This window comes from Siniperca chuatsi, linkage group LG2 (assembly GCF_020085105.1).
Source record: "Siniperca chuatsi isolate FFG_IHB_CAS linkage group LG2, ASM2008510v1, whole genome shotgun sequence".
NCBI classification, from domain to species: Eukaryota; Metazoa; Chordata; class Actinopteri; order Centrarchiformes; family Sinipercidae; genus Siniperca; species Siniperca chuatsi.
Genome location: NC_058043.1, coordinates 12,133,005 through 12,153,116, shown reverse-complemented (window position 1 = coordinate 12,153,116; position 20,112 = coordinate 12,133,005). Strand labels below are relative to the sequence as shown.

General features: G+C 39.3%; 1 protein-coding gene across 1 annotated transcript in view; it reads left to right on the top strand.

Moving 5' to 3' along the window:
- The window catches only part of LOC122862652 (guanine nucleotide-binding protein G(s) subunit alpha-like), a 36,306-nt gene that overhangs the window by 13,045 nt on the left and 3,149 nt on the right, over positions 1 to 20,112 (top strand). The window contains exons 5-11 of the mRNA XM_044168191.1: positions 1,094 to 1,191; positions 14,738 to 14,792; positions 16,102 to 16,175; positions 16,292 to 16,350; positions 16,601 to 16,721; positions 18,774 to 18,904; positions 19,466 to 19,533. Coding sequence (XP_044024126.1) covers positions 1,094 to 1,191; positions 14,738 to 14,792; positions 16,102 to 16,175; positions 16,292 to 16,350; positions 16,601 to 16,721; positions 18,774 to 18,904; positions 19,466 to 19,533 — 606 coding nt within the window. The remainder of the gene's footprint in view (positions 1 to 1,093; positions 1,192 to 14,737; positions 14,793 to 16,101; positions 16,176 to 16,291; positions 16,351 to 16,600; positions 16,722 to 18,773; positions 18,905 to 19,465; positions 19,534 to 20,112) is intronic.

The window sequence follows — 20,112 nt, the reverse complement described above, 5'->3', positions numbered from 1 at the left end:
AAAACAACACTGCTAGCTTTAAACGGTCTCACCTCACCCCAGGTATCCACCTCAGCCATCTCATCTACTTCTGCAAACTTCTGTATGTACAGTATATGTCGGTAACATGGTGGTCACTGCAAAACCTGCTTACTCTCAGTTAAATTGAGTATTTCTAAGGGTATGCAGTATAACTGCATGGCATATAATGGCTTATTTGTGCTTGACTGCATTGTATGTGACCAACTGAAGATCGCAGTGAAGAGATAGGCCCCTGTGTAGTGACAGCCAAGCCTTGTGTCAGTACAAAGCTCTCCATTTCTTCACGAACTCAGTGAACTGCTCTGTTTCCTGCCTCTGTCAGGGCCCGCTCATCTGCTGCTCCTCTCCGAGCTGGCCTTAAACTACAAACTAAGCCAGGGAGTATCACTGCCTCTCTCATCTGTCCTTAGAATTTTCATCCATCAAGACTCAGACGAAAAATATGGTCTTAAGCCAGGGACACGGGCTCATCCAAAGATACCAACCAGCCCCAACTTTTTCTTATATTACCATCCACCAATGTGTGAAGTCGATCATTTGTTGTGTGCTACATTCAGTACACTTTATGTCTGATCATGAACAACTTTAACACTATTTTTCTTTTCTTCTCTCTAGGCCTGCAGCTAGTGATTATTTTCCTTATCAATTAATCTGCTGATTGTTTTAATCGCTTTGTCTGTAAAAAAACAGGAAATTCCCACAGCCCAAGGTGAAGTCTTCAAATGTCTGGTTTTGTCCGACCAACAGTACAAAAGCCATTTAAGAAAAATAACATTTGAAGCTGGAACCAGAAAAAGTTAGATATTTTAGCTTTAAAAAAAAACATTATTATATTATCAAAATAGTTGCTGATTCATTTTCTGTTGATCGATTAAACCCACTTCTAGCTTGCTCATTAGCAAACATTGTGTAAATAAGCCACCTGCACTTTTCCCAACAATTTACATGACATTGTGCCAAGTAGCGCTTTGTTTTTGTTTGTATCTGTAATCTTACCTAAAACGAGACCCTGACTTGCAGTTATTTCTAGTTGTGGTATGTCGTTGATCCAGACCCCTCTTTCTGTTTCCAGGAATTTTATGACCATGCAAAGATCCTCTGGCAGGACGATGGTGTGCGGGCCTGCTGGGAAAGGTCCAACGAATATCAACTCATCGATTGCGCACAGTAGTAAGTCTCCTTTTTTAAATTTTTTTTATCCCCTTTCCTTTTTTCCCTTCATACATACAATTAAGCATACATATATTTCTAAGGGCTCTCACGAGTGCAGGCTGACACAAAGACATGCTTCCTTTTTCTCTCTGTGACTCTTTACTTCACTCTTACTCACAACAAGCCATTCAGCTTGAACACTGTGGGGTGTTTGGGTGTTTTGCCATGTGGTGAGTGAAAGGTGTCAAGGTTCATGAGGTGACAATGGAGGCTGGTGATGTTTTATATTTTTCTTATCGTCAACAGATCACATGAAAAGATTAAAACCAACGATGCTTTAGTCTGTCTCAGTACTTTCTGAATTCCCAAACTTGTTGGTGGCTGTTAGCTACAAGCCCACCCATTCCTTCTGAAGATGTAAATCTTTTGTTAAAACACCTGGGCACTGTTGTTTTCAGCAAACTTTACTCAAACAGGAGTAGATATTGCATTTGGGGACTATTTTTAGTTGCAGATTTAGTGTGTAGTGATAATTTACAGCAGCAGGACGGTGATGTGGGATTAAGTAAGAATAGACTTCAGTGTCCATGTTCATTATAATGCAGAAACATCACCCAGTGCAACTGTGTGGCTCATTGATGTGTTTTAATAGCTTTTAGCCATGCTAGCGGCATGGCTCTAGGAATGGCAATTGGTCGGTCCACCACTTTGGTCCAGACTAAAATGTCTCAACAACTATAAGATGGATTGCCATTAAATTTGGTACCCAGGTCCAAGTCCCCCTCAGCATGAACTGTAATAACTTTGGTGATCCCCTGAGTTTTCATCTGGCACCTTAATCAGGTCAAAATTTAAAATTGTCTTTGGTTTATCAGCAGCATTTTGTGTTTAGCGCTAATTAGCTAATGTTAGCATGCTAACACGCTAAACTAAGATGGTGAACATGGAAAACATTGAACTTGCTAAACATCAGTATGTTAGCATTGTCATTGTGAGCATGCTGATGTTAGCATTTAGCTAATAGTGCCACTGTGCCCACGAACTCGACGAGTTCAACGACAACAACGAGTCTTGTTGGAGAACAATGGAGGTCTATGGCACAGAGTAAGACATATCAGACTTTGGCTAACAGGCGATACTTGATTGTAGGATCAATTAATTGTTGGTGTTGGTTTCTGTCTTTTCATGGGATATATTGAAAAATATAGATTATCACCAGATTTCCTGGCGCTTGATTGCAGACTGCTGTGTATTGAGCAGTTGCAAAGTCACACTATTATGTGTTTGCAACTAAGTAGACTTTTCTATTAGGTTACAGTCTAGTTAGTAGTCTTGCCATCAACTAACTGACCTGGTGGTTCGTGAGTGTGTGTGTGTGTGTGTGTGTGTCTATGGTTGGTGACAGTGACCGAGATTGCGTCCGGCCCCGCTGACTCTTCAACGTTTTCGTTGCCAATGTTTTGTGCATCGAAGTTATTTGACACGAATGCTGAGAAATCACGAAAGTGATGTTTCATTCTGAAAAGTCAGCTTTTCAAAAACCAACATGGCTCAGTTCAAAGTTTGTTTCAAAACAAAACTCTTCTCTCTATTTTCCCTCCAAAAATCTTCAGCTTCCCGAACCTCCCTCGGCCCGGCTCTCCCTCCTCTGTTCCAAACTTTCTTTTTTTTCTGGTATTTTTTTTCTTATCCGCCTTTTGATCTCGGTCAGGCCTGCCTCTGTTACAAGGCATTCAGTGGTCACATGAAGCCAGAGTTGTTGGAGGGCGGAGGCTTGCCGACTCACGTGTACGTGCGTGCACAGTATATGCTGCTGCATTGACATGCATGTGTGAGGTAGTTTTGCTTTTTTTGTATAAGTAACTTTATGTAGTGGTGGGAGAAGTACTCAGATCCTTTACTTAAGTAAAAGTATCTACACTATTACAAGTAAAAGTCCTGCATTCAAACTCCTACTGAAGTGAAAGTACATAAATATTAACCACAAAATGTACTTGTCTTACATTATGAAATCATACTGATCTATGAATTTGAAAGTAATATTAGGTGGAGCTAGTTTTAACTACTTTATTCGAAGTTAGGCAGTTGTTCCCAACCTAGGGGTCAGGCCCCTCCAAAGGGTCACAAGATAAATCTGGGCGGTCGTGAGATGATTCATTTTGGACTTTCCTCTAGTATTTGCTTTTTTGTGAAATATTGGAGTTTCCTCTTAACCGTTTATCGTTTGGAGGACCTACAAACAACTGATAGACATCGAAAACTACACACTAGTTTTTTGTAATAGGTCACAAGCCAAAAATATTGGGAACCACTGGTTTAATATTTAACAATATATTGCATTTTCTAAGCTTATCGTATGTTTTATTTTATTTTTTTATGTAAAATCTTAATCTGAAAACTAACTAGTAACTACAGCTGTCAAATAAGTGGAATAAAAAGTAGTAAAAACAATTCCCTCAAAAATAGTGGAGTTGTAGTATAAAGTAGCAGAAAATAGAAATATTCACGTAAAGTACAAGTACCTCAAACTATGTTTAAGTACAGTACTTGAGTAAATGTACTTAGTTACTTTACACCACTGACTCTATGTTTGCTTAAACTGCATGCATGGCCACAGATGTTTTGTTGGTTGTGTGTGTGGTACTGTATATACGTTTCTTTTTGTGGGGAAGTGGGGTTTCTTTAGAGGATCTCGGTAAGATGATCATGACAAACCTTCCTAGTAATAAATGTGATTGTGGACAGTGAGAGTTGCAAGCTAACAGAGAGACAGAACGATTGAAAGAGAAAGGATTGGAGAGACAGATTGAAATAGAGAAAGAGAGGGCTTCCCTGCATTGCGGGATCTCTCCTCTCCTCTCCTCTCCTCTCCTCTCCTCTCCTCTCCTCTCCTCTCCTCTCCTCTCTCCCACACCCAGCAGCCCCAGTGTTATGGATCAGATGCTGGGCTGGGTGGCCAGACCGGAAGTGCTCCCCTCCCCCCTCTGTGTGCTTATGTAAACGGAGAAGCAGAGAAAGAGAGAGGGGAGAGCTATTTTTAACCCAGGCAGGCTGCAGAAGGAGAAAGAATGAGCGAGTGTGTTAGGAGAGAGACAACTTCAGCATTATTGATGAAGGTTGTTAGCATTAAATGAAAATGTCAACCCTGGATCAGCGCGGGAAAAGTCAGGGCCACGCCACACACCCCCGCCTCTCCCTTTTTTAAATCCACCGAATTATATCATATGATTCAGGCCATGATAAAAATAAAAGGAAAGAAGAAGTTGACGGCTCGGTGATGCTTTGTCGTTTCTGTCTGACGAGAAGGAAGTCACTGAAGCTTCCCTGCCTGTTTTTGCTCCGTCATGCTCCTCTGTGATGTGTTTCTTTTGTTGTTGTTGTTTTTCATTAACACTTTCTACCTCCTTATATGGTCACACACTTTGTTTGCAACGTTGTTGTCCTTGATAACATGTGGATGTGTTTGGTCGGTGTTGGTTAGGTTGCTGGTAACTGTAGGCGATTCACATACAAAGCCCCAACCAACGTGACTGTGTCGTCTAACAGGACCGAGGCAATGAGTTTGTTTTGTCTCAGAAGATGAGGCATGTTTGTCAGGTTTCTGTTGTTTCATGGATACAGAGATCATAGAGTTGTAAACCTGAAGTATTCGGGCACTTTCCCCTGATTGTAAATCACTTCTGAGATCCTGACAAGAACTGGTATCTTTTCAAGGAGTCAGCTGTAATTTGTCACTCTGAAAATGATTTAAAAAAACATTTACATTACAAGTTTTACGTACTTTTCTTTTTGTAATTCAAATATATTTAGGTATTTGATCCCTAATCATTTGTCATTCTGTGATTTAAATGCACTACTAAATAACTATTTTTGATTAATTAATTATTATTAAACACAAAGACATACTGTAGAGCTGTAGTTAGGATAATCAGGATTTCATGCATTAAAAAATTGGTTATTGCATATTTAGCATTAAAACATTTATGGCTCTAGTACTGCTTCGGAGTGTTAAGATTGTCACCTGGTTGACAAATATGTGATTTTTATATCATTGTTAGTAATTGTTTACTTTTTTAGATATGCAATTGAATATATTTAATGAATATATTATATTATAGCTTTTATAATAAATTATGGAGCCACATTATATAGCTCAACAATTCATTGATAAATCGATTAGCCGATCAACAGAAAACTTGGAAAACCTCTTTTTGGTCACAGTGAGGTTGCCAAGCAACCAGCGAAGACTTCAGGAAGTTACAGCGCCCGGCCAAAAACTCATCCGGCACATAACCTCCCGTAAAACCACAACATGTTTGGTGTTTGTAAGAATTAAATAAAATATAAATAATGTGTTAATTGGTGAGCTTCAGAGGTGCTGGTAGGCAGATTTTGTTACCTTTTGGACAAAGCCACACTAGCTGTTTCCCCCTGTTTTCAGTTTTTATGCTAAGCTAAGCTAACCAGCCGCTGACTGTAGCTTCATATTTACAGTACAGACATGAGAGTGGCATCGATCTTCTCATCTGACTCTGCAAGAAATCTAGCAAGCAAATTTCCCCAAATGCCAAACAATTCCTTTAAATGAAAAAAGGAAAGATGGAATGTGGCATAAACAAATAAAATAAATGCAAACACATGGCCCAGAGGAACTTGTGAAAAACACAGCCAAACATGAGACGTTGCTGACCAGTTGCAGACAATTATATATTTGGAGACAGTGAACAAAGCTGAATGAAAGGAGCCTGGTCACAGTGCTGTGATAGAAGCAAATGCAACGCGTCCTTTTTGCCTTTTGAACTGTGTTATTATGCAGAGTATACTGTGACATTGACATTATTTCATTTGATTAAATGAAGAAGTACTTCTTGTCATGAGTTTGGAGATTCACTAGCATGTTTAATGGCTTTGTAGCACATGTGGATTTAGTGAGATGTCCTACCTTTTCAGCCTTACTTGCTTTGATTTATTAAGACTTTGGTGACATAACACAAAAACTAACTTTTGACACAATAAGATATTTCCCTCAGGAGTTGGTAGAGACCAAAAACAGAGCTAAAAGGAGAGTGAATACTGGACAGAAGCAAGACTCCAAATTAATGCTAATGTTGATCCGTGTCTTTTCGCTAATAAGTTCGCCATATCAACTTAAAAGATGATGTCAGTGTTGTGTTCACAACTTGTTTCCGCTCCCTAAGATGCCAGAAAATTACTTACTGCAGGAAGTGCTCAAACATTTTGTCGCTTAACAGAAATTTGACAAAAAATGTGATAATAGATTTGAGGTGGGGGATATGGAAAAAATCCTCTATCGTGGTATATGTTATTTTATATGCTGCGATAAAATATCAATATCTATTAAAATTTCATGAGTGAACTGTAAACTGTAAAATAAATGGCTGTTTTTGACTAATCCAACAAGCTCTGTGCCTGTACTTCATCACTCTGGTGCAGAAATCATATAAAAGTTCTGTATTGCCACAAAAGCAGTTCTGCTCATAGATTTGCAACACTGCCCACAATAGTGTAATAGCACAGACATTAAAGAGGAAGATAGCACGGAATAACTGGTATGGCAACATTTCTGATGATATCACGGTATACGCTGTTATACTCTATTGCCCAACCCTACAATTGATTGATAATAAAGTCATTTATCAAGCAAAAATGCCAAACATACATTGCTTCCAGATTCTCAGATGCGAGAATTTGCTGCTCTATTTTCTCTGTTTTGTTTTGGTCCAAAACCCAAATACAAGCTGTTTTGTTGGTTTTTACAAAACAGACCTCACCTTGGGCTCTGGAAACTTGTTATGGCTCTGTTGCACTATATTGTAACATTTTATAGAGTAAATGATTAATCAGTTATTTGAAGAAATAATAGCCATAGTAGTCAGTTGGGTGGGCACTTGATCTCTTCCTATAAACCCAGCATTGGGAAACGAGCTGTGGTAGCCAACAGGATTTCCTTGATTGTACTTTTTAGGCCTTAAACCAAGTTTTTAGACAGAAACAACGTGAAAATGAGAGGAGGAATGTGGCTGAACATCCCTATACTTTCAGTATCTGTGTCTGTTCGCATCATGTGTCGCCTGGCTGTGATACCAGCCGAGCGTTACTGCCGTGTTTTTGATCTGTCGATTCTCTGAAATCTTGTCCCAGCGATAATGTGCCATCGTGTGCTGGAGTCCCCCTGATTTACTTCTCTTCATACCTCCCTGAGCCTCTTCTTTCTCTTCTCCCCTCTTTCCTCCCTCCCCCCCTCTTTCTCTCTCTCTGTGATGTGTAGTGATGTTTCTGCAGGGACAGAAAATGGCTCGGATTGAGTCTCTGACTCATCGCGAGGAGAGAGGGAGTGAGGGGGAGAGACACAGAGAGAGGGGGGAGATTGAGGGATGGGGTTTTTGGGGGGGTAGGAGTGGGCAATCTGCCGATTTTAGAGATCGAGATCGTGATCTAAGGAGTCCAATCAGGCGAAGCGTAGAGATCGCGGTATTTATGTCCTCTTACTTCTGTTTCAAAACTTCACATAAACTCATTGACAAGCGGATCCGCCCAATGTGAAACCAATAGAGTGATGTAGCCACTTAGATGGCTATGCTGATTGGACGAATTAGTTTACGTGGCTTTTCCTTGGGTGACGTATTGTAAACAGTGAGTTTGTGAGTACTTGAAAAGTGTCATTTCTGGCTTCTGTTTACAACTGCAAATGAAACTCAGGGTTTTAATCCCCATTAAACCTGTGTATCTTTGATGCAATATTGTGTTTTAATGGTGGAAATGAAGAAATTCATAGGATATTTCAAGTCTGGCTATAGTCTACATGGCATTTCGCAATTTAGAAAATAGATCGCAGTTTAGATCGTGATTGTGATTAAACAGATTGTGATATTATTTTTTGGCCCGGTCGCCCACCCCTAGGTTGTAGTGTCAATACTTAGTGTGGGGTGACTATGAACAAGTTCAGATGTGTGTGCAAGCAGCAGACGTTAAAGTGCTCTCGCTGTGCTGATGTGTAGCGTGAGTCAGGTACATTTTAAAGTGTTTAAGGCGAGCTCATTGGGAGAAGCTGCTGTTGCAATCTCACTGTATTGTGATTTTCTGAATGCTGTGTGTATTCAGTGATTGTTGCTCCCAATGTTCAGCTGCTGTTTAACAGGTCGGTGTTCCCAGTCCTAGGTTTACTCTTTTCTTTCTTTCTTTGCTTTTCTGTTCTTTCTCTTTTTCTTTCACAATTTGCCTATCTTTCTTTCATTCCTCCTCTCTTTCCTTTCTTTCTTGCCTTTTATTTCATGCCTTCTTATGCCTTGATTTTCTTTTGTTAGTTCAGTTTTTTTAATCGGTGTGTTTTTTGTTTTTATTTCTTTCTTTTGGTCATATGTTCTTCCCTTATTTTTGGTCTTTCTGTCTCTCTTTTTCATTCAGTTTTCTGACTTTTCTCTTGGTCTTGTAATTTTTTTATTAATTAATTTGTCCTTTTTTGTCTCCTTTCTTCTGATGTTATGTTCTTCCTTTATTGTTTGTTTTTCTCTCGTTTCTTCGCTCTTTTTTTTCTTTCTTTCTGAATTTTCTTTAGTCTTGCACTCTTTCATTACTTGTTCACTCTCTTAATCCATGCTTTCTTTTTTTGTCTCTGTCTCTTTTTGTCTTTCTCTTTCATTCTGTTCGTCTTTTTTTTTTTTACTTTTCTCTCGTAAAGTCTTTGATTCTGACTTTGTTCATATTTAGGTTTGTCCCTTTTTCTTTTCCTCTTGTGTTCTTTAGTTAATTCGTAACTTCTTTAATTTGTTCTTTCCTTCTTTGTTCCTTTTTTCCTTTCTTTCTTGCTCTTCTTCCTCCGCTCTCTCTCTAACCCACTTCATTCCCTGCATTTCTCTCTCTGTATGTCTTTGTTGCTCGCTCTGCTTCTCTCCCCCTCTTCTGTCATTCTTTCTTCCCTTTTTTATATCTGTCTTTCTTTCTCTTCCTTCTCTCTCCCTGTCTGTCTCTCCCTCTTTCTGGCCCCTCTCCAGTCGCACAAGATTTGGAGCCGATTGTCTATTTATAGCGCCTGTGGTTCTGTCGCCATGACAACCAAGCTGGAGGCCAGGGCGCCAGGGAGCTATTTTTGGAGCAGCGCTGTAATGTCAGACACAGCCTTCTCTCTCTTTTCTTTCCTCCTCGTTTTCTCTCCCTCTCTTACTGGATGTGTTGTGTGTCGGCTCGCAATGTGAAGCCTTAACGTACAAAGAAGCAGTAAGCCCCTTGAATCATTCGGCTCGGCGGGCCGTGCACGAGACCCCCCGGCCCGGTCACGGAGCAAAGCAAAGACCATTTTGTGACTTCACTTGTTGTTTTTATGGAGGATTGCGAAGCTTCAGTTTTCTCTTGCGCAGATTGATTTCAGTTAGCTGAAATGACAAATTCAAGTGTTTTTTAAAAGTCGGCGTTTGCTCTCAGTTTTGCTCAATTTGTTGAACAGTTTAGCTTGAATACTTCATGATAATGGTGAACTTTAATGGCAAATAGTGAACTTCTTGCTGAGAAGAAGCTTTAGTAAAAGCTGCTCTTTTTACGCTTTTTTGTTTTGTTTTTTTGCTTGTATGTTTTGTTACTTATAGTCTTAACAAGGGTACGGGCTGTATGAAATAAATGTACTATGTGCCCACATTTTAACTCCATATCAAGTATCCATATTTAATTAATAAATATTTGTAACATTAATAGAAAACTATTTTAATTTAACTGTGACTCATCACAGATATAGCCAAGGATTGTATATTTTCTGTTTCTTTTTTTTAACCCTTCTGTTGCTACGTTTTATTTATGTAACATGAACAGTTGCACTTTTCATGCTGAGCTTTTTAGACAATTTTACTGGGTTTGACAGAAATATTCAATTAAAATGTATTTATAATTTTCTTTGTTAACGAACAAGCCTTTGTTTGGGATGATTTTAGGGTTCTTTTGAAAGGAAATTATGTGAACATGAAAATAAATTGCTTGTTTAACTTTTGAAAATCTGGGAGACATAAATGGATTTTGGCAGATGTGGGGAAAAGGCACTTTTCAGGGATGTAATCCTGCCGGCCAGCTCGTGTGTGTGTGTGTGCGCGTGTGTGTGTGTGTGTGTGTGTGCGCGTGTGTGTGCGTGCGTCACACGGCCGATCAGCAGAGTTGCTTGGATCCAGGACAAAGGTCCCCAGATGTTGTGTGTATGTATCACATTAAACCATAAACCTTGTCAAGAAACATACTTAAACTAAAAGTTTTTTTTTTTATTACAGTTAATTTGTTTAACGAAAAATGCAGTCTGTTTTTAAACAGAGGAGAGACATTACCAAACACTTCTAATATGTTCACATGAAGTGAATATTAAATTATTACATCATGCTTTACAAATGTAACCAGACATGTTAAGTCAGTAATTTGAAACACTCCTCTTGAATCTGCTCACGTTATCTAATTTATGAAGTTCACAATGTCCAAAAATAAATAAAGCTAATAATTCAGCATATTCTCCAGTCCAGCTGTGCGTGTGCAGGCCAGACGAGTCAACACTGTTGTGCAGCTCAGAGTAGCCTAATCCCATTCAGATCTGAAAATGTACACTAGCTCATAATCTAGGTAATCCTTTGTCCTAATACTGCCACTTTAACAAGATTAATGCATTATGGGAATGTTATCAGCTTTGTTGGGTCAGTACGCCGCTGTTGATGCTGTAGCCTCGTATGTCCTTCCAGCATGTGGAGATCTCTGTTTGATTGTTGATTGTAGGGAAAACAGAAAAACAAAACCTCATATTTACTTGCTGCTGTTGAATGTAGACTACTTTTTTCCAGTACAGATATTCCTCTTTTTAATTTAGATTTTGAGTGTGCGAAGGAGATATATAGTTTAAACATGTTGTTGTGTGTGGAAGTACTGGAAGTATTTTCAGAGCAGTCTATTTTTGGAGGAAGCTTTAGATTTTATATCAATAAAAAGGAAGGAAGAAAATTGCAAAAGGACATTTTGTAGCCTCTTTATTTTTGGAAATTGTTAAGTTAGAATTATGAGTTACGTTTAGCTTAAACATATTTTTGTTTCAAGTCTAAACTGGTGAATTTGTTGTAAATTTGACTAAAATTTAATTAAAAAGTTGGGTTGTTTATGTTTATATAGCAATAAAACAAAAAAAATTATATTAAATAGAAAACTCTTACATATATAAAAATTGTGTAAATTTTTGTTTGTACTACATTAAAGCCCCCACAATTGTTGTACCTGCAAACCAGCAGTAAAAAATGTAAAAATCTTTTCTTGTAAATACTGGGTTATTTTCATTCACCAGACAAGAGTCCTGTGTGTATTTCCAGAGTTTAAGTCAGCCTGTCTGCTACCCCAGAATAACCCTGGCAGGTTATACATAACTCCTCAGACCTCTCTGTTACTGAGGCAGCCACTACTATTTAGTTCAATTTACTAGGCACAGTTATTATTGGCACTTCTCCTATTAATAGGGAGAACTGCTAAAAATTGAGCTGTGTGTTTGTCCTGGGTGTGTCGACGCCTCAGACCAGAGCTGTAGATAAACAAGAGTTTGGCCTCGGCAGATGTCGGTAGCAGCCATGTTAACTCTGTCGTCATTAGAGCCGTAGCTTTTAGATCCTGTCACATCCAGGTTATTTATGTGTTTGGGAGCTCAGCGTGGGGATGTTATGGGAGGATGAAGTTCGCAGGGCCTGAGCTGTCAGTACGGGGCAGTAACAGGCAGCTTGGCTGAACAGTTGTCCACTAAGGGCTCTGGGTGTGCTGGCACAGCAGAGGCGCTGTGGTTTGGGAACAGCTGAGCCATTCGGCCCCTGCAGAGAGCCGAAGGTACCAGACTGGTTGGCTGCTTAATTGCCTCTGTGTGTGTTTTATATGAATATCTGTGTCAGTGTGCATTTGTGCGAAGATATGCACATGGGTGTCTCTTTGTTCCCCAAACTGTTTGTCCTCTTCTGTTTCTCTCTCAGTCTCACACTGACTCTCTCTTCTTCCTGACTCAGTGTCTTTTCCCTCCGTCTGTCCGTCCGTCTGTCCAGTTCTGTAGCTTCCGCAGACCCAGCCCCCTGTTCCTCAGTGTGTTACCTGCAGCCCTCCTGTCACATTTCACTCCTGCCTGCCACATTCCTAGTTATCTCAGAGGGGGTTACATACCTTTGCCCCAAAAGGCAGCTTCCAGCGAGCGTCTTGCGTTTCTAGTTGTAAGAACGGTGGACAGACGATCAGTAAAAACAGACAGCCATGCAGGAATCAAACTGGGTGGGAAATTAGTACGTTTGTCTACGTTAGCTGCCACTTTAGCAGGTAACCCTCTATCGCTCTGAAACAGAGGTTACCAACCTTTTTAGCTTGTGAATCCTTAGAGGGTTTCCCCAGGAAATTAATTAGTGGAGGTAGTATGCACTGCCCTGACGCATCTTGACTTGTTATCAATTTAGTTACCAGTTGGCCGCATAAACAGTCACATCACTCATTAAATATATTTCCTTTTCTGTGCGAATTAGTGCCTCTTAGCACCTCTGCTTGGTTTCCCTGAAGCTTAATATTAGATTTAATAAAACTGTTAATGTACATTTTTTTCTGACATTAGTAGAGGTGGTCTTTATTTATGGCACACCTCTACTATAACACACTGCAGGAAACTGTGCCATAAAAATAAAGGAGTTTACTATTTACAACGCTCTTGTTACTGGTTGCATTACCCGTTGAGACAAAGCAAAGAGGGTTTTACCTTTTCCTTGTTTGTAATTTTTAGAGGCCTGAATATGTTAAATTATCTAGTAATTCACAAGGAAACATCATAGATTAGAGGCAATTCTGAAAAAATAAACACATTGTTGTGTTCCCAAAAATACGTTTTCTTTTGTTGTTGCGACTCAAAAGGATTTTTAGGGATGCTGTGTTTCATTAGGCGCTGGTTGTTATTGGACGATATTAATTACAGACAGTACGACACAAGCTTTGGTTCTTAAATGAACCAGTTAACAAAATGAATCGTTAGATATGTAAAGCAAATAAATAAATGTAACTCAACAATCTACCATGGCCTCCCAGTCTCCACCTCACTGCTGTCCACCATAGTTTATGTTCCTGCTTATGCCCAAACTGACTTGAGATGGCACTTTTGGCCACGACGGAAATCGCTTGTTGTCGTTAATGTTTTTAATGTTCTGCGTCTTAATGTTGTGTTCTGCAAATGTGTAGTCTAAGAAAAAAATTACACTACACTGGATAATGAAATGGCCTGTGACAACAACTGACCAATCTGAATTTAGGAGCTTTCTCTGTCTGTGATTCTTTCACTGCTGACATGTTGTTGCTTCACCCTTAACAGGAATTGTGGGAAAAGCTGCAGTACTTGTGCCTGATAGATGCAGGCTAGTGGGACACTTACGATAGCTGCCGCTGTAGCTTAAAGATAATCACCAAATTCCTCCCAGTGTAGCAGCATTGAGTTCAGCCCACTCCTCTTTCCACTGTCGGAGCGGAGCAGCTCCAGTTCTTCTTCTTGCATAATGTTTCTTCTGTACATCTGAAAGCACTGTCAGGACAGCAGGGATGTTTAAAACTCTGTCTTTTTTGTGTGTTTTTGTCTGTATGTGTGTAAGTCCTGTAACATCATCCAGCAACTCTGCTTGCCTGAGTCCTCACGTTCATTCCCTGTTCACATGTATAATGGGACAGCAGCCCACATACTGTACATGAGGAGGGAGGTTTAGTCAGTTGGTTTTATTCTCTGCTTAACACAGACTCTTAAACGTATTCAGCCTGGGTTACATGAGAGAAATTTTGTCTAGTTTCCTTGACAGATGCTCGTGTAAGTGTCAGCAGTCTTTCTTTAGGCCTGTTTTGAATCCTGACTTGTTGCAGCACCTTCAGCAGGTGACCCTGATACAGTCATCGTGAAAACATCAGGGCAGCTGACACACCTTGAAAAGCAGCCGTAATGTAGGCCAGTTCATCAGAACAATTAACATGCATTTGGGGTAGGCGCTCTGCAAATCTGAACTCATGTAGGCCTGCATACCCACCCACGCACACACACACACACACACACACACACACACACACACACACACACCTCTCCTCCTGTGCAAGTACTACTACAGCAGCTCCATTGACAAGGCTTCTCAGGTCTGACAGAGCAAACGGCTGCTGGTGACTCAGACTGGCTGCCTCTGATCTCACTGTGAATTAAAGCAAATGCCCCCTGGTGGCCGTTAGGGCACCCACGTCCTCCATCTTCCTCTTGCTTCCACTAATGCACTGGGATGTACCTGTGTGTGTGTGTGTGTGTGTGTGTGTGTGTTGGAGGGCCATACTGTTCTCACCATACATTTCCACAGTATGATAGATTAGTCAGTATGGTTGCATTCACAACTGGTAAATGCATTGCTAAGTTGCATTTATTTTGATGATTACGAAGAGTGGCCAGTGGAAATGTTGACACGTTTTACTGTGTTGTTATCTATGTATGAGATTATTATTTTATTGTGTTATTAAGATCTAACCGGCTGTATTGTGCTGTGTTTTTTTGTTGTTTTTTTTGCTGCAGCTTCTTAGACAGGATTGAGGTGGTCAGGCAGAATGACTACACACCCACTGATCAGGTGAGATGTTCAACACACAAACACTTGCAGTGTTTATATTGGAGCACTGTACTCTGTAGTGCTAAAGCAATTAGTCAATTCATGTTTTAGTTGACTGAAAACATGAACATGACTGAAATTAGAATCGATTAAAAGTTGAATACATTTATCAAGAAAAAATGCCACATAGGCCTTTTTTCGCAGAACACATTTTGACATTTCATAGCACGAAGAGCACAGGTGTTAATAATAAAGTTAATGATGGCTGAACTCTATTCAGTTTCAGGGTCCTTGTGTTTTGCATGCTGGCTCTCTGTCACACTGTCATAGCTTACTGGGACACTTGAATAGAACGGAGCCTTTCTTAATATTATTAGTAACACCTGTGATTTTACTGCTATGACAAGTCAAAATGTGTTCTGTGAAAAAGGCCTGTTGTTTGTCCGAAATCTGTTCCTCGTTTACTCACTCGCTACTTCCTAAATAACAGACACTCAGTAGTTTACTTTATAGTGAGCAGTAAATTGAGTTGTCAGACACCTACAAATCAACTTCATTTTGCGTCACCACTGACAACTGTACAGTCGCACAATGGGAATTTTTGCATCTGGAAAATGTCACACATCACATTGTGGGATTGTAAGCAGAAAGTGCCATGGACACTACTTCTTTTCATTCCATTGTTGGGAGTTTTTTTACACTCAGAGTTCAGACACTTAGATAAAATGGTGGAGGGTAAACATAGTGCACTATATAGTAAATAGGGAGTGATTTCAAACACAGCGTATGTTTCCAGCTTCTCAAATGTGATGATTTACTGCTTTTCTCTGTGAATATCTTTTAGCATTTTTCACTGTTTTCTGACATCTAGTATATTAAACAATAAACCAATGCCTCGAAAACAAATTTTGACAGGTTACTCAATAATGAAAGTATTTGTTGTTCTGTAATAAACTATAATATTCAACATAAAGCAGCTATCTATATTAATTCTTAACTATGACCTGAATTAAGAGGAAGTTTAAAGTGCTATTATACTTTGTTTATAGATGAACTTCCTATAAGTTGGATATTTTTATTTCATCTGTTAATCACAAGAACTTCAGTCTTCTTTCTCTCTCTGTCTTGTACTTGTTGTCCAAGAGTTTTTTCCCTCCATATTCTTTATCTTCTCCTGTTAATAATCCCTCCTTTTAATACCTTATTATCCTGTTATCCTCCTCTTACGTCCATGTTCCTGACATCTCACATCACCTTCTCTTCTACATCTTACAAATTATATATTTTCTTTAACGATCTAACACCCCCCTGTTCCTTCTCTATTTTTCAGGACCTGTTGAGATGCAGAGTACTGACATCTGGGATCTTCGAGACAAGATTCCAAATAGACAAAGTCAATTTCCAGTGAGTTACTACAAAGTTTATTTATCGCAGTGTCTGTGATAAAGTAATAGTCAAATAAGAAGTAGTTGAAAGAAAGGCAGAAACAGAATTTAACTTTTGACTCCTCTGTCTCACAGTATGTTCGATGTTGGCGGTCAGAGGGATGAACGTCGAAAATGGATCCAGTGTTTTAACGGTAGGATGTTTGTTGCCTGGACCGATTTATTGTAGTGAAGGAATTTTTGATTATTTATGAATTACTGAAAAATAATCAGTGACAAGCAGTCATTGACGCAATCGGTTTTTTAAATTATTTTTTTGTGTCCAGGAATTTGTTTTCCAGTTGTGGCAGATTCATGTCCATGTGTTTATTTAAATCCCAAGGTTGTGGAAGTTTTATCCATCTTTGGTGTGTTAATCCTCTGGTGTTGGTGTGTGTGACACAGATGTGACAGCTATCATTTTTGTGGTGGCGAGTAGCAGCTACAACATGGTGATCAGAGAAGACAATCAGACCAACAGACTACAGGAAGCCCTCAACCTTTTCAAGAACATTTGGAACAACAGGTCAGCATCAACTTCTTTTCATCAAACTATCAAACATGAAACTAGTAGCAATTTCATCTTTTTTTGTGACCGATTGCAATACTGTGTATCTCAAGGTGTTGAGACGAAAAGGGAGGAATAAAAGGCATTCAGAAAATGCATATGGCATAAAAGAGAATATATATTATATACACTCTTAGACATATAGACATACACAACTGCATGCGTATTTGGTTACTGAATGAAAAGGAAGGTTTTCACAGATGAAATGTAGAAACTGATGCGGTAATAAAGACAGAATTACTGTTTTGGTACAGTTTGGTTTTTGATGCAGTGGTTGATGTTTGTTTTTTCCACACTGATGATTGTCATTTCAGCATTCAGTGTTACTGTTTACGTCAAACCCAAGGGGATTTTCTGTCAATATAAAGACAAGCGCGTGGCACACCCACACAGCATGTGATGAGCACAGCCGAAGTCCCCATTCACACTGCCATAGTTAAAATATGTTTCTGGTAATGTACTAATGGTATTTATCAGTCAGATTGTACAGACGCAAAAAAATTAAATTTGACAATTTAGCTGCTTCTGTTATACTCAATGTACACCTGTACACCGGGCTGCCAATCCCAGCTGTGTATTGGTTTACCATCATCCCATTCTCCAGCAGCGATGCCCGTGAAAAGTACTATTTCTTCCTTCAGAGCTTAGTGCCTGCTTGGCACATCCTGGTTACCGTACCTCGACTTCTGTAGTCAGGTGACAGGCACACCTGCCAACCTTTGAGACCTCAAAAACAGCGTGGATTTCAAACCAAAGTGGGGGTCTGGGGGCCCTCCTCCAAAAAATTTGAGTTTCAGAGACTTTGTTTCCTGCCTTCTGGTGACTTTTAAAGAATGGAAATAACAAAATAATAACTACACTGCAACAGCATTTTTTAATGTTAAGTACTTTTAATTTTACTTTTAATTCTTAGGAAAAAATACAGAATAATTCGCCCCTCTGGCGTGAATTTGCGTGAATCTTTGGAATAAACTAATATTCATCGGTTTTCATTCATTCATTCATTTTTTGCCCCTGCCCCCTTCCATAAGAAATGGGAATTCTTACATCAGAAATTTGCTTGAGTATTTCTTTCTACTCTCCATTTCTCTGTTTGTCTCTCACTCACTGAGGAGGACGAGGTGCGAGCGCGTGCTGTACCCACAGTGCCAGAAACAGGTTGTGATAATGAAAAGGGAAAAAAAGGTGTTGAAATTTGTCATAAATTGGGAGAAATACGGGAGAAATGTGACCGTGGGAGGAAACCGGGAGAGGGCAAAGAAAGATAGGTGAAGAGAGAATCACGGGTAGAGAAATACCCAGAGCCATTTAGTCCAGTCAGTACAGTTTCTACTGTCCCACTCTGTGGTTGAAGTGCTGTTGATGAGCATGGCACTGTGGCACTTCCTATTGGTGCTAGAGGTGTCATGTGACATGTGGCAGTCTGTTTTGGGCCATACCTTTTTATACTTCTTTATCTTTTTCTCTCTTCTTTTTCTACCATTTTTAATTCTTTATTCTTTTTTGTAACATATAAATAAATATTTAATGGCTTGTCTTGAAACTGAAGCCACACTTTTTTGTACAAATGAGATCTTTTCATGGCAGTTCATTTTCCTCTGTTTAGATAGACTTCAAAAGTTTATTTCTTTGGTCACAGATTAACACATTTCTTTTCAATTTAAGTGCAACTTTAGTACCACAGTATCACTTCAAGTACTGTACACAAAGAGGGTTGAGAATAGAAAGAATGAAACGTTCCTGCTCAGGGTGCATGTACAGTGGGTCCATCCTCAACTCTTCTCTCGCTGTGGGAACATATGGACTGTTTATGGCAGGCACTCTAAGACCTTTTCAGCCCAGAACTCCAGAGAGTAAATTATTCCCTTGTTCTTCAGCCAAAGCCTATTAAAACATAATGCCACTTGAAAAGTGGGGACTCTCCAGCAACAGACCGGTAACGTATTTTGGGCCCTAAATGAAAGTCCAAATTAATCTGGCACTGAACTCGTTCTTCATTTCCCTCCACAGGTGGCTACGGACCATTTCGGTAATCCTCTTCCTGAACAAACAGGACCTGCTCGCTGAGAAGGTTTTGGCAGGGAAATCTAAAATTGAGGAGTACTTCCCGGAGTTTGCACGCTACACTACACCTGATGATGGTAAGAGGTTGACACTGATATCTGTGGGTGTCCAATACAGAACACACATATCCATTATTCTGTGGTTGTAACGGACACATTCAAATGGTTTAGTGTAGGTGATGAGCCACGTTGCGTCAAAATATTACAATCTTGTTAAAAACAGGCTGAGGATTAACAACATTTAGCTCTATCTTAACCAAATAAAGGCTACAGACACAGAAAACGTACACTTATACAGTCATTTTACAGGATAATTCTGGTTTATTACAACTTAGATCCTATTTTCACAGGTTTGCTCATCATGCTCTATCATTGAGACCATCGATAACATTGTACTCACCAACTTAATTACTGAGATCTCTGAATGTGGAGAAAAAAACACCAGCAGTCAGACAATTATTTAGCAGAAAAAACAGGGAATTTATTACCTAAACCGTTGTAAAAATCCATCACAGTTCACAAGACCGACTTTCTGGTTCAGCTTTGACCTACCGTAATTGCTGAAGCGATGCTGCCATCTGTTTAATGGCACAGTGCAAAAATGTCTTTATTGTGTCTAAATTTCTTCTTCTCCAACAGCAATACCAGAGCAAGGTGAAGATCCTCGCGTCACAAGGGCAAAGTACTTTATTCGGGATGAGTTTCTGGTATGTACAAAGCTCATGTTTTACCTGTTTGCATTTGATAATTTTGTTAATTTATGTATGTTTCATATGTTTTTATAATTTTACCTGTTTGGTTCACAGAACAGTGTAGTTAAAGTAAGATGTGACAAAAACCTCACCTGACAATTTGCTGTTGAGTTTTATTCATTTCATCTGTTTAACAGCTGATTGGATGGATATGGTTTCACTCCACACCATTTCACTGCTCTGTTTAACTCTTTGAAAAGTTATTTCCCCCTTAATTTTGTTATAACATCAGTCAAGATGAAGTTTCACTAACCAAAGACTGAAACCAGAGTTGACTGAAATATATCAACAGTACAGGTTAGGTTTACTGTCAACAGCATTTCAAATCCTATATGAAACATGTTGTTTACCAGAAATCTATTTTAATCTTTTGATCAGTATTTTTTCCATTATACAAATATGCCATCTTCCATCCACCACAGACTAATATTATCCAAATCTTATGTAATAAAATGTTAAATGGTCATGTAAACAATGTGCATTTTGGCATCCGTATCACTGATTGATTGTATCTCAGTGGTGATTCATGAACTA